This window comes from Oryzias latipes, chromosome 2 (assembly GCF_053564925.1).
Source record: "Oryzias latipes strain Hd-rR chromosome 2, Olatipes_Hd-rR_3.1".
In the NCBI taxonomy this organism is placed as follows: Eukaryota; Metazoa; Chordata; class Actinopteri; order Beloniformes; family Adrianichthyidae; genus Oryzias; species Oryzias latipes.
In genome coordinates this window covers 38,413,248-38,435,411 of record NC_136238.1, presented here as the reverse complement: position 1 = coordinate 38,435,411, position 22,164 = coordinate 38,413,248, and the positions used below count along the sequence as shown (strand labels likewise).

At 43.8% G+C, this 22,164-nt stretch overlaps 3 protein-coding genes across 11 annotated transcripts in view; 1 reads left to right on the top strand and 2 right to left on the bottom strand.

Moving 5' to 3' along the window:
• Positions 1-20,257, bottom strand: part of LOC105355210 (NACHT, LRR and PYD domains-containing protein 12) — a 212,952-nt gene extending 192,695 nt beyond the window's left edge. For both annotated transcript variants that reach the window (XM_078934102.1, XM_078934105.1), the window contains exons 1-5: positions 20,086-20,257; positions 19,455-19,784; positions 19,013-19,150; positions 18,826-18,930; positions 18,170-18,289 (exon numbers count right to left, since the gene is read on the bottom strand). In XM_078934102.1, the coding sequence (XP_078790228.1) occupies positions 18,170-18,289; positions 18,826-18,930; positions 19,013-19,098 (311 nt within the window). In that variant the 5' untranslated portion in view covers positions 19,099-19,150; positions 19,455-19,784; positions 20,086-20,257. The remainder of the gene's footprint in view (positions 1-18,169; positions 18,290-18,825; positions 18,931-19,012; positions 19,151-19,454; positions 19,785-20,085) is intronic.
• Positions 1-22,164, top strand: part of LOC110014093 (NACHT, LRR and PYD domains-containing protein 12-like) — a 471,367-nt gene that overhangs the window by 396,087 nt on the left and 53,116 nt on the right. The window lies entirely within an intron of this gene.
• Positions 1,237-17,829, bottom strand: LOC144986895 (NLR family CARD domain-containing protein 3-like). Of its 2 annotated transcripts, none has more exons than XM_078935549.1 (6): positions 17,679-17,829; positions 15,800-17,591; positions 15,199-15,375; positions 3,440-3,616; positions 2,284-2,457; positions 1,237-1,970 (listed from the first exon to the last, which is right to left on the bottom strand). In XM_078935549.1, the coding sequence occupies exons 1-6, from the start codon at positions 17,812-17,814 to the stop codon at positions 1,952-1,954; spliced, it is 2,475 nt and encodes an 824-aa protein (XP_078791675.1). In that variant the 5' UTR covers positions 17,815-17,829; the 3' UTR covers positions 1,237-1,951. The 2 variants fall into 2 exon arrangements, with proteins under 2 accessions (XP_078791675.1, XP_078791685.1); XM_078935559.1 differs by having other exon boundaries at positions 15,800-17,588.

The window sequence follows — 22,164 nt, the reverse complement described above, 5'->3', positions numbered from 1 at the left end:
ACTGTTCCAACTTTCTGTCTGGTTAGTCTTTCCAAGAAAACCAGGAAGTTTCTGACTTGATGATCAAATGTTTGTCAACAACTGCTTTAGTGAGTCTGGAGACTAAAGTTGATCTGTTGGGATTTTCTGCTGCTCTAGTCTGGACATTCAAGCAAACATTTCATTTTCATTAGAAATATTTTCTAACAGAAATAGTTTCTACTTTGTCGAATAAACTGTGGTTTAGAATCAAAGCAGAGACATAAAGGTTTTTCATTTTCAGTCAACAACAATCTTTAGATTTTATTCATGTTCAAAGTCACGACTGAGCTCTTTCTTTATCGTGGAGCTGCTATATTTTTGATCTTGAAACTGTTAAACACTAAATGTCCTCATTCTTCATGCTGATCAGGCAGAAATGCAGAAATGTGTGCTGCAGATCCCATGTTTGCCACTAGAGGGCAGCACAGCAGCTTCAGTCTTTGTCATTGTTGCTGTGTGAGCCTGAAGGAGCTTCAAAGTGAGCTGCAGCTTGGTTCAGACAAACCTCCACATTCACACACAGATGTGATCCTGAAGAAGTCTGAACAGAACATTTCAGGAGAACTCTTCAGTCCAGAACATGAGCCTGCATTGTTCCTGAAACTGGGATCAGAGTTCTGCTCTCTGCTCCAACAGAACCACCTTCATGAGCTCCTGGTTTCTTCTGGATCCTCCAACATTCAGACGCTCTCTGACTGAGTTCATGTCTGCACAGAAACCTTCAGGATTCTCTTCTTCCACACGTCTTTCACTCTGAAACTCTCTTCTGAATGTGGATCATCTCAGTCAGACGTTCAGCAGCATCAGAGCCGTGCATGTGCTCCTCCTCATGAGTCCTGAAGCTGCACCGTCAGCTGCAGAGCTTCAGAGCTGCTTCATTCTCAGACCACTTTCTGGAAAGTAAAAAGATTAAGGAAAGGACAGGAGAAACGTGCAGAGAACTTTTCCCATTTCCACTCCCTCCTTTCAGCTGCTGCCCACTGTTCCCCTCTGAATCAGGAGGGAGGAGCTCTCATCTGTTCTGCCCACCCCCATCTAGAAAGACATCAGCACCACCTGAGCATTAAAAAGCTCTTTTCCACCCCATTTCTACTGAGAAGGAACCAAACACATGAAGATTAGAACAGCTGGAACAGGATGAGGGGGAAGGCTAAAGATTCAAGTCTGTTTGAGTCAAAGATAGAATGAAGACAAACATAAATAGAAAACACAGAGTTGATTCAAAAGAGCATTTATTAGATCCAAACAGGCTGCAGGAATTTTACAGACAGCTTTCAGTTTGAAGCCTTTAGACACTAAGGTGCAGTTCTGCAAACAGGTGTCTCCCTTCTCCCTCCTGCTTCAATGCAGTTGGTGTTGCAGCAGCTGCATCAAAGTGATTCTCTGCATCCAGAGGCTTTATGCTCAGAAAGTTTCAACTAGATTAGACATTCTAGAAAACGAGGAGATTCAACTGGATTTAGATGAAACTTCTTTAAAACTGATGGTAAAAATGCTGTCAGCAAGAAAAAAAACTTGTTGGGACATCCCAAACTCACATCTGTTCATCAAATGTAGATCAAAGAAGAAAGTGGTGATCTAGAAAAGAATCTGTTTGTCTGCAGGTCTGTTTTTCTCCAGATCCTGGAGCTGCTGAACATCTGAATCCAACCCATGTTTCAGATCAACACTCCAAGTTAGAATGAGAAGAGGAAGTGCAGTTCTCCATCAGTCCACCGGGGGAGCTGCAGCACAATAACTGTCCACTTGATGCTGAGAGAGACAGTGGAGCTGATCTCAGATCAGTTCCTGCTGCAGCTCTGACACTCATCTCCACTTCCTCTGATTCCTCCATCACTCTGCTCTCCACCTCCCAGGAACACCGTCCAGTCACAACATCTCTGCAGACCAGCTGCTGCTGCTGCTCCTCTCTGCTCCTCCAGGAGGAACATCAGACTGAGCTCCTCCACCTGCAGAGAGAAATAGAGAGAGAGATTAAGGAGTGTCTCCTGATCCTGGTCTGTCAGTCAGTGATGCAGCACAGCAGCAGAAAGAGCAGCAGGAGCTTCAGTCCTGTTCAGAGCAGCAGCTTCCTGTCATCTTCACCTGTTGGAGCTTCTGCTGCTCTGATTGGCTGACTGTTGTCCTGAAGCCTGTCATCATTCTCCTCAGAGCTTCACTGAGAAGCTGCAGCTTCACAGGAAACTCTGCATCTTTGCTCTCAGACTAACTTAAGAACCAAACATCTGGAAGCAGCTGGACTGACTCCAACCCTCTACTGACCTCAGAGTCTGCAGTTTGGAGTTTGGACTCTCCACCAGATCCTGGAGCTGCTGAACATCTGAAGACCGAAGGTTGTTGCAGCTCAGGTCCAGTTCTGTCAGGTGGGACGGGTTGGACTTCAGAGCTGAGACCAGAGCAGCACAGCTGGTCTTTGACAAACTGCAGTTCCACAACCTGAATCCAGAACAAAGAGTTGAGTTTAAAGACAAAGTTCATGTTTTTCATCCTTCACTTCTTCTAAAGAGTTCAGAGCTGAAGAAGATCAGAAAGTTTAGAAAAAAACCAAAGATGTGAAGCAACAGCAGCAGATCAGAAGAGTCCAGCAGAAGCAGAGAAGAAGAACATTCAGGAACATTCAGGACAACATGCAGCTGCTTCAGGAAAGAAGTCCAGATGTGTGAAAGTCAAACATCAGCCTGTGGCTGCATCCAAACCAACTGATGTTTCTGCAGCAACAGCAGAAAAAGTCCACTTCCTCTTTCTGCTCAGCTCTTCTCCAAACAGCACTGAATCATGGGAAAATTTCAGCAGCATGATGCTGGAAAGTCTTCATCCCAGTTTTCAGGAGATGATCTTCCAGTCCTTCTCTGCTGCAGCCCTTCAAGCAGAGACTTTCAGCTCCAACAGATCAAAGCAGAGAGAAGAAGGAAGTGATGAGGAAGAGTCAGCAGCAAATGTTGGACATTGATCCCTGATCCATGACTTCAGCTCTGAATGAAGAGTCAAAGCTGCTGGGAGCTTTGGTGGATGATGTGATGATGTTTGTGGATGAAAAGGTGAGGATGTTTGTGGAGGATGTGTCTGTCAGAGCAGCATCCAGCTGCAGCAGGACTCTGTCACTGTCTGCTCACAAACATCAGCCGCTGGACTCTCAGCTGCATCTGCTGAAACACAGCAGCAGGACTCAGAGTGCATGTGAGCGTGCACGGCTGCTTCTTCTGCATGCCCTTTAAAGGAGTCTGTTGGAGCAAATACTCAAAGAAGAGCTGATGGCTGCAAGCAGAACTTTGTGAAGCACAAATGTCAGCAGACAGCTATGAAACAAGCAGCTGCAGGAAGATGCTGCTGCAGATCAGAATCTGGACATTTCTGCTCACTGTGGGTCAACACAAATTTTTCATATTGATCTGAACACAACTGAAACATGGAGTCTGACCTCAGAGTCTGCAGTCTGCAGTCTGGACTCTCCAGAAAACCACACAGATGAAGAACTCCTGAATCCTGCAGGTTCTCGTTCCAGCTCAGGTCCAGTTCTGTCAGATTAGATGGGTTTTTCTTCAGAGCTGAGAACAGATCTTCACAGCTGATCTCTGACAAACTGCAGCTCATCAACCTGCAATCAGACAGAAAAGTGTGTTCAGGAGCAGTGATGCAGCTGGAGGTCCAGGAACTTGGTCCATTCAGTCAGGTGGGACCTGCCCGTATATGACAGACTGACAGATGACATTTTCACTGTTTGCTCATTTCTTTTGGATTTGAACCCAAAAACATGATCATGAATGAAAATGCAATAGATTAGAAATGACTTGAAATGAAGTTAAAACAGACGAGGAATTAAAATGTCATTGATCATCAGGAATTATTCATGACTAAATATTTACACTCCAATAGATTTTGCCATAATTTCAAGAATGTCAGATTAAATTGAATTTCTTCATCTTGAATCCTAAATTGTAAAATGCATTTTCAAATGATCACATTGCAGAAAAACAGTTGAAAAAGTCTTTAGTTCTTCTCTGACATCATTTCCTGAAATCTCTAAACTGTAGAGGAGCCTTAAAAACATGAGGATCCAAGGGGGCCAAAATGTCGGAATGAGGCCCTAAAGAGGAGCTGCTGATGGTTCTGCTGATAGTCTAACGGTTTGAGCTGGTTCTGCTGTTGGTCAAAACAAGAGGTCACCAACATGGTGTCTGGGGGCACCAGGTCGCCCCCAAGGGCCACAGAATTCGCCTACAGTCCTGTTCTAAAAATAGCACAATTCACCAATGAGCTGCGTCTATAGTTTACTTTTGTTATGTTGCTATTCTTTTTAAACCACACTTGCATTTATATACATTTCAGGGCTCCAGACTGCGACTAATTGGTCGCATTTTGCGACCAAAGTTTGAGAGTGTGCGACTGAATTTTACATCCAGTCGCACATGCGCGACCAGTAAATTTGCCTCCCCCACCCTACGTATTTTTTTATACATCAAACGTGGAAGGGGCACGTCAATGATCAATGAAATAATCAATGAGACGCGACCGCACACGCACGCACGCAGGCAGACACACACACTCGCGCACATACTCATGAAACGCGAGCACACACTCGCCTGATGCCCGTCTGTAAGTCGCCCACTGCTTGTGAGAAGAAAGGGAAAGCCACTGTAAGTGGCTAAAATGCGTGGAGGGGGCGGGGCCTAGAGATAATCGAGCGCGCGTAAACATCTGTGGGAAGGAAATGGAGACAAATATCCTCACAACCTGATATGTGCGTCTGAGCTATGAGCAAGCGAACTATTGACTCGTTCTTCCGACCTAAGGCTAGTGTACCAGGGCCAGAGTCTACAGCGGGGGTCTCAAACTCGCGGGCTATTTGCGGTCTCCAAGATGATATTTGCGGCCCCCGCCTTAATAAGAAAGTTTAATGTTACTGCAGGCCGCCAGTTTTAATGAATGACACTTTTTCATTGTCGTGCACGGAGATGACCAACCAATCACAGTGGGGTAAATGACTCTTGAGGGTTCCTTACTTTCCTTTTTAGAACGTATCTATTCACTCGTAATTTTCTAAATACATGCAGTCCGTGCTGAACTTTTCTCTGGGTCACAGAGACCCGGAGGAAGGTTTAGGTTTTGGTTACGGTTATGGCGGCGCATCAAACGGGTTACGGCAGCACACCGCTCCCGTCCCGCGGGAGTCAGGTCAGCTGAGGAGAATAAATGTCCCACACCTACATGCGTGACAGCTAACGGGGCTTGAACTTTAAACACGCTCGAGCAAAAACAACATTAGTTTTAGACTCACTGAAAATACGTGGGGAAAATGCAACGATAGACGTGTTTGAGATGAACCAGCACCTCGCCTGGATCGTTGGGGACACCAGGCCGGGGGGGGGGGGGGGGGGGGGGGGGGGGCTGTGAGATGAAGGTGAATCTGCAGCAAGACTGCAGGACTACAGTTGGAGTTGTCTTTAACATTCAATTTAGTTTAATATTCTTCTCCCCCTTAGTATGATCTGTGTTATTATATATTTTATGATTATTTTAAGGTTTTGTAATGTATGTAGCCTTTTTTAATGAATTAGTATTTTAAATTATTATTTTAATTAATCACTCAACTACAAAAACCATCAGGACACATGTCCCATAATGCATTGTTTTGTAGTCTGTAGGGCAGCTTTCAGTCAGTTCAGTTTCCAGCTGTAGGTTTGCCCCTTGCTCCCACCCCTTTCTCGCGATATTTTTGTGATGATTGACAGTTGATGTTGGAGCAAAAACAAAAATATACGTCACACACCAGGTGATCTGCGCAGCGTTGAGTTCACCTGGGTGATGTCAAACACGGTTATTGTGCATCTTGGCTGCACCTATTTGGTGTCACAAAGATAAATTTCCATCCGTTTTCTTTACTTATTTGTACTGTCATGACAGCGATGCTTTTGTGAGTTTACCTGTTGTTGCATCTTTAAAAGTGCAGAATAAAATGTGACACTGTATTTGAAACAGCACATTGTAATTTCTGCATCTATTATTAAAGTATTTATTAGTAATACAGTGGAAATGAGTAGATTTGGTTAGAATGTTGATTTACGGTATGCGCCCCTAAATTTTCTGGTTATGCCCCTAAACTTTTCAGTTGGGGGCCACAGTGCTCCTAGTAAAAAAAGTTAGTCTGGAGCCCTGCATTTAAAAATGACAGGGCTTAAAAATATGGTCATTATACAGTGTATACTGTCATGGTTTGAGTTTCTTTTGTATTGGTTTTTGCTTTCTGTCTTGTTCTGTCATGGTTTGGTTCTGTTTCCTGTTTTATTTTGAAAGGTCTTGTCTTGTCTTGTTTTTTGAGTTTTACTTCCTTTGCTCCCCATCAGCCCTGATCGTGTCCACCTGTGTCTTGTCTGCCCTGTCTGTATTTAAGTCTTGTCTTTGCCTTCCTCCTGTGCTGGTCCATTACCTTTTGTCATGGTGTTCATGTCTCCATGTTTTTGCCACACTCATGTTTCCATGTTTCATGCCTCGCCACGCCACAGTGAGTTTTTGTTTTGTTGTTGTCATCCTGCTCTGCAGCGCCATTATGAAGAAATGACATCAGCTGACTAAGAAACAGCCGGATAAGATCCTGAAACGCTGAAGAAGACAATAGTAGAATATTTATCATCTGGATGAATGAATGATGGATGAAACCAGAAGAAGACCTGGAAGAAGTGACACTAAAAACACACTGCTGCTGCTGGACTGAGGTGCCGTGCTCAACGCTTAAATCACGCTGCAGGCTCTCTGGTTCTTTACTGATGAAGGAGGAAACAGGGACTGCTGGTTTAAGACGCAGAGAGACAGAGAGACAATCCTACTACGGTTCAATCAGTTCCTCTGAAAAAATAAATAAAACTCTTTAAGTTGATCAATAAAATGTTCTTTACATGTTGATAAATGTTTCTCAAAGCATCAGAAATGTTTCATAAGGTTTTTGATGAGGAAGGATCAATGATGGACATTCTTCAGCCGCGCAAACGTTAAAACATCACTAAAGCCGACCCAGACTTCCATAAATGTCTGCATTACCACTGCATCATTCATCAGCAGTGTTCTGTGCTAAAGTGATGGGCTTTGAGCATGTGATGACTCCCACTGTGGAACCATCAACAACATTTTCTCTGGATTTACAGAGACTTTCACTTTGAGCAGTCGCTGCTGAAAGACATTGTTTCTGCATCTGAGACTGAGACAAAGTGGCAGAAAAGTGACGTCACAAACAAACTTGGAGTAAAACTAAAACACAAAAAAAAGAGCCCAGATGCTGTCAGTGAAACATGACAGTGTCATGGAAAATTAAAACATGGAAGAAATGTGTTCAATCATACATGTAGCAGTTAGAATTTTATCAAAAACACTGCAGATTTGGTCTTTAGTTCAAAATGTGACCAAATTGAAAAATATGTACGTTGATTTTTCTTTATCATTACATAATTGATAATCATGGTGCAACATAGTGAAAATGGGAGATTTTTCTATGAAATGTAGAGATGTGAGGATCATCTGAAAATTTAACCATCACTGAGAATAATAAAGGACTAAATATTGATATTTGTTTACCGCTTTGATGCTATTATTGAGAGAAATGATTAAAGTGATGAATCTTTTCCCATTTATGAGTATAATCAATCATTATTAATAAATAACTATGCATGACTCAGTATCCATGAAGTAGCTCTCAGTGTTTCAAAGGTTGGTGACCCCTGGTCTAAGGGTTTCAGCTGGTTCTGCCCCCCATGAGAGTGTTACATCTTTACTATCAATGACATCATGAATAGAATCCAAACCATTACCATGTTTTTAGGCTGTTTTTGTTCATTCTGGTTTATATTTTGGTCATATCGTCCAGCCTGATCTGGTCTGTCAGATCGTTTTATATTATTGTTATTAACGGAGCGGCAAAATGAGCGCTGGTAACACAATAACTACAGATCCCATGATGCAGTGCTTCAGCTGCCTTACTGAACTGTTGAGTTGTGCAGCTTCCCTGGAACTCAAAGGAAAATGTGACGGAGGTGATGATCTTAAGTCGCTCTGGCAGATTGATTTCACTAAACAGTCCATTCAGACGTCCACAAAACCACTAAGAACACCAAACTGGAGGGAAAAACGGAAAATCCTGTTTCTGTTTCAAGAAACTGTTTCTTGGTTTATATCAATATTGTTTAGAATTCTATGTTGGATGATGTGAGTTGTGGAGGAAGTGGGTGGAGTCACAAGCAAGGGAAGAAAAAGGAGAAAAGTTTGGGGCGTCTGCAGCTGTGAAAGGAGGAAGTAAGGAGAAAAGTCTGGGGAAAGCTACGATGAACCCCATGAAGAAAGAAAAAAAGATGACCTACCCAAGAAAACCAGATGAAGCTGGAAACTACAAAAAACATATTTGAATGATTTCCATTTTTTTCCATTTTTTTGTGGATTTCTATTTTTGGAGCGTCTTTGGGTTCACCTGTTCCGTGTAAATGATAAAAAATGTTTTGGTTATCAAAGTTTTTTGAGAATACTTTGGAAATCGCTAGCTTTGTTTATCCGCCATGTCTGGATATTAGTGAATTTAGTATTTGGAGCTAAGCAATAAGTCGTAAGAAGGACCCCGACGGTGAGTCTGCACCTGGGGCTGGGATCACTCCTTCCATGGCTCTGAGACGGGGGCGGGGCAACCCTCTTGGGGCCCACGGTTGCTCTAGGTGACACTTACCATGGCTGCGGGGTGGGGGGGGGGGGGGTTGCTTGTTGGCCCGGTCCTGGGGGGGCTGCCTGGAGGAGGGGGAGGGTCCACTATCGGCACGTGACTTGTGGGTTTGACGGGTTGGGGTCTCCGCTTAGGCAATCGGTGGTTGCCCAGGGTGGTTGGCTGTCTCAGTCCTGTTGAGGCCTGGCCAAACCTCTACAAAGTGCCTGGGGGCAGACGCCTGGGCTCTCTCCGAGGGGGGGGGGGGTGCTTTCTGGCTATTCTCTCTCTGTGTGGGGTGCGTGGTGTGGGGCCTGGGGGGGGGGGGGGGGGGGGGGGGGTCGACGACAGTCTACCAGCTGTCCCCAACTTACCCTCTTCTTCATATAATCTATTATTAGGGTGATGAGGGGGGATTCAGCCTGTGATGCACCTTGGGGGGAGGAGTTACTTGGCAGTGGTCCCCCTCCCATGATTGTCACATGGGATAGCCCTCCCCTCTTGGTTTTAACTGCACCGTAGACCTTTAGGGCCCCTTGGTGGGAAGGGTGATGGACATCACTGTGAGTTATCAGGAGATGTTCTCTCAGTACCCTACCCGCCAATTTCAACTGCACCCCTTTAGCACACACACTGTTAAGATGTAAAGATTAAATCAAATCAAATCAAACTTTATTTATAAAATAGCACTTCTCATGCATTTTGTGCAGCTCGAAGCGCTTTAACATTAAAAACAGAAAACACACAATATTATAGTAAAAACCCAACCCACCCTTCACCCTTCCCACTCCCCTCCGTTAAAAAACATGACCCATGGACCCCACGTACAAATAATAATGACTATGTAACTTTAAATAAATAAATAAATAAGCAAACAAACAAACAAGTATGGCTTGGCTCTGCTGCGAGCAAACAGTATTTGGGAATCCTTTCATACCAGGAGCCAGCTTGGCCATTGGAACATCGCCACAGTGCCCACCCAGACTGGGACAACACTGGGGTCCACTTTACAGCCGTGAAGCTGCAAAGCTAGACCCCAGCTGCCCCAGCACGGGTAAGAACTGCAGCAACAACCGCTAACAAAGCCGACAAGTCCTGGAGGAAAAGATCCCCACAAGAAACACTGGGGCTAAAATCATGATAAGATACTAAAATTAAAAAACATAATATGTATATAAAAACATAAAATTGAGAATAAGATGCATAAAATGAAAATAAATACATAAAATAACCTATACTAAAACTAATAGAATAAATTAGCAGTTAAAATCAACTAAAAGCTAAATTAAAAAGGTGGATCTTGAGCCTCTTCATAAAAACCTCTACAGTCTCTGCGGCCCTGAGGCTCTCCTGCAGACTGTTCCACAGGGGAGGACCGTAATGGCAGAACGAAGCCTCACCATAAGTTTTGGTCCTCACCTTCGGAACAACTAAGAGGCCAGCACCGGAGGACCTCAGGGTCCGCGAGGGCTCATATTTTAAAATAATATCTTTTAAATATGAAGGCCCAAGACCATAAAAACATTTATAAACCATTAAAAGAATTTTAAAATCAATCCTGAAACGCACAGGGAGCCAACGCAGCGATTTTAAAACCGTTGTAATGTGTTCCCGCCCTCTGGTCCTCGTCAGAACTAATGCTGCTGAGTTCTGCAATAGTTGTAGATTTGAAATAGACTTTTCGGGTAAACCAGAGAGCACGGCATTACAATAATCTAAACGACTGAAAATAAAAGCATGCATCAATCAGCACCTCTTTGCTGGCAAGAGAGAGGAACGGGCGGACTCTGGCAATGTTGAGATGATAAAATCCTGTCTTAACGACATGTTTAATGTTAGGGATAAAATTTAGCTCTGAGTCGAAAAGTAAGCCCAGGTTTCTCCCACATTGAGAAGGTTTAAAATTATGAAAATGTGGTAAAATCATCTCTCTCTTGTCTTCAGAACCGTTGATTAGAACTTCAGTTTTGTCCTGGTTGAGCTGTAAGAGATTTTCTGCCATCCATGACTTTATATCTAAAATACAGTTCAAAAGAGTGTTAACAGGTTCAAGGTCATCAGGAGACACGGCAATGTAAAGCTGTGTATCATCAGTATAGCTGTGAAACTCAACACAGTGTCTCCTGATGACCTCCCCAAGAGGCAACATATATAAATTAAACAGTATTGGCCCTAAAATCGACCCTTGGGGAACCCCACAACTTATTTCATGGATTCCTGAAGAGCACGTATCCATACTTACATAAAGGTGTCGATCTGTAAGGTAAGAGTAAAGTGCGCCCTTACTCAACTGTTATGGTAAAGTTAGAGTCTATGTTTCAGCATGTGTTTATACAAGGTGCTTTACGGTAAAATCTTGACAGTGATGTCTGTGATTTTGCAGCAGAGCTGCGCTCTCCGTTACATCCAATCATACCTGTGGTGGACCTCATCACAGCTACAGAAACGGCCATAAAGAGAAACAATTTCACTGGATCTTAAGCTGAAGAATTATGGCTCAGAATTTCGGCTGCACTGTCCAGTGCCAAACCACCATCTTCCAATCTTTCCTCAGATAAAAGAAAGGCCTTGACAGCTCTGGAGAAGGACCACCATATCAACATTTGACCAGCAGATAAGGGTAGATGTGCCTTGATCCTGAATGTGGTGGACTATGAAGCCAAAGTTAACAACCTACTCAGTGACACCACCACAAATGAAGCACTGAGAAGAGACCCAACCAGCGGCTACAAGAAAAAAGTTATAGACTGCCAACAAAGACTTCAGCCACCAAGCCCCTGTCTTATGGAATAAACTCCCAGCTCATGTAAGAGAGGCCGACTCTTTTTCTACATTCAAAGTTAGACTGAAAACATTCCTCTTTGGACAGGTTTATTGTCAGACTAGTTAGTGTTTAGAGATTATTTAACTTAATGTTAATTTGTTTAAATTAAACTTAATAACTATTTCTTTTAAAAGGCTGCTAGAAGTTGAAGCTGGGGTAACTATGGTGCACTGGGGTTCTGTCCTCTTTTATTTTCTACTTCTACCCTTCCTCTCCTCTATTCTTGATCATAATTTATCATTTAGTTCTCCATGCCTCTGTTTGGTACAGTGCGATTCATGTATTGTCCCTCTTTTCCTCTCCCCTCCTGGGGAGTGGGAGTGCTTCCAGACTCAAGTTGGCTCATCCGTGCTCCAGTTCCTGACCGTTTACCTCGCCTTTGCTCCCGCTCCTACACCTGGCTGTGGATCCTGCCTCTGGCTCATCTCTGGCTCGTCTCTGCTCTGTACCTGACCGAGTACCTCGTCTCTGCTCCTGCTCCTACACCTGGCTGTGGTTCCTGTCTCCGGCTCGACTCGCGCCTTTGACTGTCCCCACAACCACGGCTGGATGAAGCTCGTCTGCTGGACTTTTATATATGTAGTTGTAGATTTAGATAGGTTAATTCTTCTCTAAGAGTTCTGGTAAATCGCCTGTCCGTCCTGGGGGAGGATCCCTCCTTCATGTGGGCACCCCTGAGATTTCTTCATTTTTCCGGAATCCGTTTTTTTTGGGAGTTTTTCCTTGCCGCGAAGGGGGGTCTAAGGGCAGGGATGCCAGTATAGCATAGTCAGTTTGTTAGTTCATTTTAGTATTTTCCTATTGAACTCTTTGTATTCGTGATCCTTTTAAGTTCATGTTTTACTTCGAAGCCCATCGAGACGACTGTTGTTGCGATTTTGGGCTATACAAATAAAATTGAATCGAATTGAATTGAACTGGAGAGAGATCAAGTCATCGACAAGCCACTATATTACAGACTGTACCCTGGTAATACCATTCCCTGCATCTATGGCCTCCCAAAAATCCACAAGGAAGGGATACCACTGAGACCTATTGTCAGCAGCATTGACTTCATCACTTACAACATGGCTAAACACCTGGCTACTATTTTGGCCCCTCTGGTTGGCAACACAGAGCATCACGTCAGGATTTCACAGGATTTTGCAAACAAAGCCAAACATATTCAGTTGGATTCTGACAAGATGATGTTGTCTTATGATGTAACTTCCCTCTTCAACTGAAATCCCACCACCGAGGGAGGGATTTCAGTGAGGAAGAGATTACTGCAGGACTCTAAGTTACAAGACAGAACAACTCTGATACAAGACCACATCTGCGAACTACTGGAAGTTTCCCTTGACTCCACATATTTCCAATTCAGGGGAAACTTCAACAGGCAGAGGCACGGCTGTGCTATGGGCTCTCCAATCTCGCCCATTGTGGCCAACTTGTACATAGAAGAAGTTGAGAGAAGAGCCCTGGACTAGTTCCCAAGTACTACTCCAAGCCACTGGTTCAGATATGTGGACGACACTTGGGTCAAGATCAAAATCCAGGAAGTGGAGGCTTTCACGGATCATATCAACACAGTCAACAAGAACATCAAGTTCACCTGGGAAGACACAAAGGACAACACCCTAGTTTTTTTAGACTGTGCAATGATCATTGGAGATGACAGACAGCTCCAGGTTGAAGTGTACAGGAAGCCTACTCACACTAATCAGTACCTGTTGTTTGATTCAAACCACCCTTTACAGCACAAACTAGGCCTTATCAGGACATTACAAAACAGAGCCCAAGAGGTGCCCACAAGCTCTGACAGAAAGAAGAAAGAAGAGCAACATATCCGTCAAGCCCTCCAAACCTGTGGATATCCCAACTGGGCATTCACCAAATCTCAACATACAAGAAAACAAGACAAGAGGGAACAACAGCCTAAAGGGAACAGTATGAGGCACCGTGTAGGACAATATTCAGAATTAGCATTCATAAACACGTATGAAATCTCTCACACACACTAGTGAAATGCTTGTATGCATACAACTGAAAATATATTCATTCACATACACATGTGAAATCTCTCACATACACATGTGAAATCTCTCACATACACTAGTGAAATGCTTGTATACATACAACTGAAAATATGTTCATTCACATACACATGTAAAATCTCTCACATACACATGTGAAATCTCTCACATACACATGTGAAAATCCTCTCACACTCACTACCAAAAGTCTTTTCACATTCGCTACCGAAAATCCTCTCACACACACTACCGCAAATCCTCTCACACACACTACTGAAAATTTCGATTGAAAAGGAAGGCATTTTAGTAGAAACAAAAGTTGGCTGATTATCGCGAGATTCAACGGCAGTCAAAAGCGTTGCTATGGTGATGTGTATTGGCAGCCTGAAACAACTCGGACCAAAGTGACAACTTTAACTATAATCACTGGCTAAGGCAGAGAGCCCTGCGCAGGACTATTTTCTTCATCCCGCTCCCACCCGCACCGACAAAACTCTGAGAATTTATTCCCGCACAATAATAGAGATGTATTGATTTTGTATCTTCTCCCATCCCAGGGTTAAAAAAACAAGTATTTGTATTGATATTAGAGGTAAGATATTAAGCTCGAGCCCGAGTCAGAACCTGACCCGGCCCGAAATTCGGGTCGGGTCGGGGACTAAAATGACAATCACTACGTTCGGGTCGATCCATCTACGGCAGTGTCCTGAAACCCAAACAAACCGAACCAGTTCCACCTGGGTCGCTAACAGCTGAAAGAGATGACCAGTTTGGGGAGGGAGTCACTGGCTCCCCAACCCCAAGCTGAGGACAAAGGACTCTTAACGACCCGAAACTATTTAGGCTAAATTCCCAATCCATCCAGTTTCAGGTCTGACTCCTCCCCCATGAGCGCCTATATACCAGCTCTTTTACCAGCTAATTCAGAATTGACAAAGCCTCTTGGACAAGAGGTGATGACAGCCCCTAAACCTACTACTATGAAGCCAACAGGTATGTTTACAACATTTGGGTGTGTGTGTGGACAGGCCTCGCCCTTATAGACTTGTAGTACACCTGAACCTCTCTGTAATATAAGCTTTATTGATGTGAGGAAACAACACCAGGGATTCCGTTTTTCATGCTTCCATGAGTCTCAATCACGTGGCCAGCCAAAAAAAAATAAAGCAAAAAAAAAAAAAGGTTTCTCTATAGTAAGATTAACTGGCCGTATTTTGGGGACTCTTGTCCTAAACAGAGTAGATCATTGATGACTGAAGTTTTCTATGTGAACGTAGCTTGAATGTTTCCTGACAGAGAAGTTACTGTGAATCCCTACCCAAATTCCCAGAACCCAGTAAATGAAGCTCTGACCAAAGAGCAGTTTTTGCAATGTTGCTGTACCAGTGACAAAGAGAACTGAAGGATCATCTGTTTATCTAAATGTAAATGTAAAATCTAAATGTGAACGATGAATGTTAAATAACAGCTGAATCTTTTGTTGCCATGGAAACATCTTTGTTCTAAAGAAAATCTAAGCAGCTGTTTTCTTCCACTGCAGACTCTTCAAAGAATCAAAGATGTTCAATTTCTGGAAAATCCAGAAAATCTTTGAATTCAAACCGTTCAGCTTCAGTGAAGAACTACAATTGTAGAAATGAACCAACCAGCAGCTTCAATGTTCTGACCTCAGAGTTTGCAGTCTGCAGTTTGGACTCTCCAGTCCAGAACACAGAACCTTCATCATGGATGAATCCTCCAGGTTGTTGTTGTACAGGTCCAGTTCTGTCAGGTGGGACGGGTTGGACTTCAGAGCTGAGGCCACAATTTCACAGTCAGTCTCTGAGAGTCGACATCCTGTAAGTCTGTGAAGAGAAAGAAAGACAGAAACAGGTGATCTATGATGAATTCAGGCTGTGATGAAGTTCCTGTTGGATATTTATCTCTTCATCAGAGCTTCATCTTCATCATGAAACAGTCCTCCTAATTAGTCTCTCTCAGACTTTCATCTTTCTTTCATCTGTAGCTGGAGGAGAGAAGGTGGAGCTCCATGGAGCTTCATGCTGCCCTCAGTCTGTCAGTGATCTGAGGTCTGAACCCCAAAGTTCAGATCACAGAGGCTGACAGCTGTCACTCTGACCATGACGATGATGAAGATGATGGTTGACTGTTGACATTTTTTGCTTCCAGCTCTGAAGCTGAATTCTAACAATTTTCAAAACCTTTCATTCTTTGTAAATCAATCTGAACACTGATCTGATTTATCATCACAATCACTTCAGGACTCACATGAACTTTCTGCAGTTCTTCACAGTTGGGATCAGTCTCCGTTTACCCTCATCTGATGTGTTGTACTGGTTCAGGTACAGCTCATCCAGAACCTCCTCTGACATCAGCAGAGTGTAGGCCAGAGCTGAGCAGTGGATCTCTGAGAGTTCCTTCTCTGATTTTTTCTCTGACTTCAGGAACTCTTGGATCTCCTGATGAACTGAGAGGTCCTTCATCTCCATCAGACAGTGATAGATGTTGATGCTTCTGTCAGGAGAGACTCCTTCACTGTTGATCTTCTTCAGGTTGTTGATGGCTCTCTGGATGGTTTCTGGATTCTTCTCTGTCTGACCCAGCAGGCCTCCTAAGAGTCTCTGGTTGGACTCCACAGAGAGACCATGAAGGAAGCGAACCAGCAGGTCCAGGTGTCCAGTTTGACTCTGCAGAGATTTCTTCATGACTCTACTCAGAAACTCATCCAGGGATGGGTTCTCCATGTTGTTCTTCAGGAAGTCCTCAATGACCTTTACCTTCCTGTTGGAGTAACAGTGGAACATGTAGACTGCAGCCAGAAACTCCTGAACGCTCAGATGAACAAAGCTGTAGACCAGTTTCTGGAAGATCCCACACTCTCTTCTGAAGATCTCAGTACAAACTCCAGAGTAAACTGAGGCCTCTGTGACATCCAGACCACACTGCTGCAGGTCTTTTTGGTAGAACATGATGTTTCCTTTCTCCAGATGTTCAAATGCCAGCCTCCCCAGCTTCAGAAGAACTTCCCTGTCAGTCTCTGTCAGCTCTTGTGGACTTCTCTGATGTTCCTGCTGGTACTTGTTCTTCTTCCTCTTTGTCTGGACCATCAGGAAGTGGGAGTACATGTCAGTCAGGGTGGTGGGCAGCTCTCCTCTCTGCTCTGTGGGCAGCAGGTTCTCCAGAACCACAGCAGTGATCCAGCAGAAGACTGGAACTTCACACATGATGTAGAGGGACATGGAGCCCTTGATGTGGGAGATGATTCTGCTGGACAGCTCTTCATCTGGGAACCTCCTCCTGAAGTACTCCTCCTTCTGAGCATCATTGAAGCCTCGGACTTCTGTCAGTCTGTCCACACATGAAGGAGGGATCTGATTGGCTGCTGCAGGTCTGGAAGTGATCCAGACCAGAGCTGAGGGCAGCAGACGTCCCTGGATGAGGTTAGTGAGCAGCACGTTGACTGAGGACTTGTGTGTGACATCAGACACCACCGGACTGTTGTTGAAGTCCAGAGAAAGTCTGCTTTCATCCAGACCATCAAAGATGAACAGAAGTTTGCAGACAGACAGCTGTTCTGCTGGGATCTTCTGGAGTGTTGGATGGAACAGCTGGATCAGAGTGAGAAGACTGTGCTGCTCATCTCTGATCAAGTTCATCTCCCTGAAGGACAGAGGAACCACAGCACTGATGTCTTGGTTCTCCAAGCCCTCGGCCCAGTCCAGAGTGAACTTCTGCACTGAGAAGCTTTTTCCAGCTCCAGCAACTCCGCTGGTCAGAACCACTCTGATGGATCTGTGTTGGTCAGGGAGGACTTTGAAGATGTCTGGGTTCTTGATTGCAGTGTCATGGAGCTGGTTGGTCTTGGTGGTGGTCTCCAGCTGCATCACCTCATGTTGGGTGTGAGCCTCTGGTCTCAGTTCCTCTGTGATGTAGAGCTCAGTGTAGACCCTGTTGAGGAGCGTTTCTCTTCCTGCTTCTTCAGTTCCTTCAGCCACATGTTCACTTCTGCTCCTCAGACTGATCTGATGTTCTCCAAACATCTCCTGCAGACCAACATCTGCTGAAAGAGCAGAGAAGAAAGCTCCTTCATGAGTATTCCACATGTTTCCAGAAGATTCCATCAGCAGATGATCAGGCTCTGACTCACCAGCTCTGGGTCTTTCTGCAGACTGGGGTCCGCTCCTCTTCTTCTCTCTGTGGACACTAAGGAGAAACGTTAGTGAACAACAATCAAAGCAGTCAGTGGGAAGTTCCAGACTAACTCTGATCATGGAGCAGATCATCTCTGATCTGCAGACTCAGATATTGTGATCCAGACTGTGCTGAATGTGAGCAAATGTGTTTCCAGGTTAAACCAGAGCAGATCTAGTCCATCTGAAGGTCTAAATGATGTGTTAGCTGTGTTTGGAGCTCATGTCTGGACTGAGCTCAGAGAAAAGTTCAGCTGTTTGCTTCATCCTCACAGACTGAGCTTTGTGTCCTCCAGAGTTGTCCAACTCTTTTCCTTTCTCTCAGAACTAAAGCGCTCACAGCAGATGGTTGACCCTCCTGGATGGATCAGCTGATGTTCTTGATGAGAACATTGTTGTTCCTGCTGAGAGCTGAACTCTGCTTTGTTCACTAGAAACTGCTTCTTACTGTGAGTCTGAAGGTCCTGGTTCAGTTCTGAACTCTGGAGGATGATCTTTGGACTGGTCACTCTTCATGGATCCACAGCTGGAGGCTGCAGACTGGACTCTCTGTGTGACCTGTTGACCTCTGCAAACACCAAACCATCAGAGTGTTGGAGGATCTGCTTCTTCATGAACAGCTGATGGACTTTGACATGAACACAGACTGAGCTGTTTAGTCTGGAATAACATGACATGTTTGGATCAACAGTTTACAGGTTTCAGCATTTTTTGTCAACCAATCCAGACTTTTTTCTAGAAAAGCTGATTCCAATTCTCCATGTAGAAATGGAGAAATTCTGATAGCAGAAAGTCAAACTAGAACAATGTGATGTTTGGAAAGCATGAAAATCTGAATCCTAGGAGTCTGCAGTGATTCTTCTCATTAGACTGGAGCTGCTGTCAGTCAGAGTCAGCAGTCAACATGTTTTCTTCTCCAACATCTCTGATGTCTCTCAGAGACTCTCAGAAGACTCAACTGAAAAGATCTCATCACACACATGATGCTCCAAGTGAGTCTGATCAGAGAGATCCAGAACTGAACCAGACCTCAAGTCCTTCATCTGAAAACTGTTGATCATCTGAACTAGAATCCAGCCTCCAAAAACTCTGACAAACACTCACTGTTCCACTCCTGGACTGATGTCTTTGAAGTCTGGATTAACATCCTTTGATCTGTCACTCCTGAAGGACCCCCAGCTGGATCCAGATCCAGGTCCAGGTTGGTTCCTGTGTAGAATGAAGGTTGCTGGTGTGAGTCCTGAGCTCTGACATGGAGGAGATCATGGACAGTGGGAGATGTTCATCTCACCTCTGAGCTTTGCTCTGGTTGTCATGGTTACCGTCTCTGCTTCTAGAGGGAGGGGCTCCCTCCTGTGGTTCCTCCCACTGATCCATGCTGCTGGATTCACTGGATCCACATCAGCTCACACACACCTTCCTCCTTCACCTGCAGAGGAAATCCTCATCATCATCATCATCAGCAGCACATCAGGATCATCAGGATTTCTGCTTTGGAGCTTCATTTTCAATCCTCAACATCTTCATCAAACTATTGTTTGCTGCAGCAGAAAAATCTTTCTTCTTTCAGTCAGATGAAAATTCAAATGTTCTGAGAAGTTCTGTCTGCAGCAGGATCAGAACTCTGTTCCTGCAGGACTCTGTGGATCTGAACCATCTTCTCTTTCGTGATGGTTTTTTGGACTAAAACTAAACATCTGGATGAGCTCAGAGTTTCCTCACTGACATTTGACCTTTGACCTGTTTTCCTTCATGTCCAGAATCCAGTCGAGCTGCTCTAAAGAAAATCCATGAAGTGAGTTGAAATCCAAACGTATTGAAGCTGAATTGAAGCAACATCAGAGCAAAAGCAGAAAAGGATCAAAGCTGTTCAGATTTTCTTCCTCACATGAGAGCCTCTCATTTCATCTGATGAAGATCAAACATTTCCTCCATTCAGACACCAAGCTGCACTTCCTATTCCACCCTGCAGAGGTCAGTGTTTGCAGATCCCAAAAGTCTCCGTCTGTTTGCAGATGATCTCATGATCTCCATTTGCAGAGGTGAAGATCTTCACTTTGTTTCTTTGTTTGGTTGAAGGATGAAGAAAGTAAAGAAAGAAAAATCACAACCAGATCAAATGGGACTGAAAAAGCTGAAGTTCAGATGATTGATCCTCCTTTCAACTCCTCCAAATCATTTCATCACTTCATCATCCAGAACTCCAAACTAATGTTGGATCAATCTGATCTGATCTCAGCCAGGTTCCTTTAGATTCCAACAAAGAGGCTCCCAGCTGAGTCCTAACATTCAAGAACTTCTTCTGAAAGTCTTTGAAATGCAAACATCCACATTCTTTCCATCCCAGCTGTTCCATCAACTCACCCCTCTGACACAAATGCAGCTGTTCTTTCTTTGACTTCTTCCTCTGGATTTTTGGAACCGCTTGGAGTCCCTGAAGTCCAACCGGCTCCAGTTTCAAACCAGTTCTGAATGCAGCCAGGAAGCAGATTCCTGTGGACTTTGGACATGAAGGACACGGTCTGACCCAGAAGCAGATCTTAAATTTGGTTAATCTGTTATGCATTCAACTGGTTTCTTTGTAATCGTTGACTGGATTTATGATTTGATTGTTTTCTTCAGTAAAACATCAACAGATTTTGAGTTTTTTCTCTTATTTTTTCTCCAAACATCACATGATGATGGAAGTCTGAGAGAACTGGATCAGAAAAATACTTTTCAACTCTGTTTCTATTTTTCATCATTTCTATTTTCTTCTCAATTTCTTTTGCTTTGACCCAAAACTCCTCAAACAGGATTCCTGAAGCGTCTCTGAAAGTCAGATGTTTGAGAGTTTCTATCAGGGTTTGTGTTTGTGAAAAAGACCTTCAGGATTTAGAATCTGGTTCTGGACTCTTCTGTCTGATGAAGGTCTGACAGACAAACCCTGCAGGAAGAAACCAGCTGCATTTGCAGCTTCTTTGTTCCAAAGTCTATTTCCATGGCAACAGCAGGTCTTCAGCTGGTGCGGCCCACGACAGGACGAGTAACAGTTTTTTCCAAAGCTGTCTCCTTTGCACATGTATGTAATAGACTACACTGTAAATACACTCATCCCTAAATGCAAATATATAATATTTCTGTACATTTCTAATCAGTCAACCTGGAAATCTGGACAAACTATTTATAATAGTACTGTCTTGTATATTTTATCCACATATAACTCATATTTAGATGTATATTTAACTTACATTTATGACATGCTTCTATGCTGCACTTTACTGCTTGTTACACTTTGGTTAAACACAAACTGCATTTCGTTTCCTTGTACAGGCTTGTCGCGGGGTTCTCTCAAGAAATTCAGAAAAAATGCAAAAACAAAAACTGGTAGGCAAGCCAGGAGAGATTTCATAAGGTTTTTACCCTTTTTAATAGAGTCTTTGGGAGACACACAAAAAATAAAGCAGGGATGAAAGTAAAACAACATAAATTCATCTGACTTCAGATCATATCACCTTCAATTGTGAATTTGAATGGCACTCCTTCTGCCCATTTCTCTCTCAACCTCTCAGTCCCTCTGCAATGATGAGAGTGAGGCTTCCTCTGCCATTGTGAGAGTGAGGCGCCTTCTTATGTACCTCTTGCCACTCCCACATAATTAGGCCTTTTACTTAGAAAATTGTAAAGAGTTATTCTCAAAACATTTCATATTTCCTTCAATAATTAAATAATGTCCATCACATTAACTTCAGCCACAAATAATTCAACTTAAACTATACAAAGAAAAAACGAGAAACAAAAACAAGATAAATTAGGAACAGCTGTTTCCTAAGATTTACAACAATATATAAACAAAAAAAAACAAATCCCTCGGTTTGGCTGTCAACGGAGGGGGCGTGGCTAAGACGCCGCTGCTGCTGAGCTGCTGCCGTGAGTAAGCGGTTCTATGTATGTGTATGCTTAAAACTACTGATGACCAAGTGTGCACCCGAGGTCTAAACTGTAAAAATGAAAGGTGAATTGTAAGAAACTATGGTTTCACAGCGAAATGTTTGATTGTGACGTGGACGCGCGCACCAACATGTGTGGGTGTGTGTGTGTGTATGTGTGCTCACGGTGTTCGCTCAGCCCGAGAGACGGAGCCGCTCCGTCACATCATCCCTCCCCTCTGGGAGGTTGTCGATGTTCGGCAACCTGGAGAGAAAATCTGCAACTACATTGGTGGGGCCAGATCGATGTCGCACAACAAATCGGTAGGGTTGAAGTGATAGGTACCAACGTGTGAGACGACTGTTATGATCTTTCATCGAATTTATCCAGGTGAGGGCCCTGTGATCTGTTTCTAGGTCAAATTCTCTACCTAGCAGATAATATCGCAAACTCTCTAATGCCCATTTAATTGCAAGACCTTCCTTTTCAACAGTAGAATATCGGGTTTCTCGTGGTTGAAGCTTACGACTAAGG

Excerpts from the sequence above, each read along its gene's own strand:
- LOC144986895 (XM_078935549.1), bottom strand. The coding sequence starts at position 17,814 with ATGATCTGCTCCATGATCAGAGTTAGTCTGGAACTTCCCACTGACTGC. Across the intron at positions 3,617-15,198 it reads TGCAGACTGCAAACTCTGAG|GTTGATGAGCTGCAGTTTGT; the intron begins GTCAGAACATTG and ends GTCTGATTGCAG. Across the intron at positions 2,458-3,439 it reads TGCAGACTGCAGACTCTGAG|GTTGTGGAACTGCAGTTTGT; the intron begins GTCAGACTCCAT and ends TTCTGGATTCAG.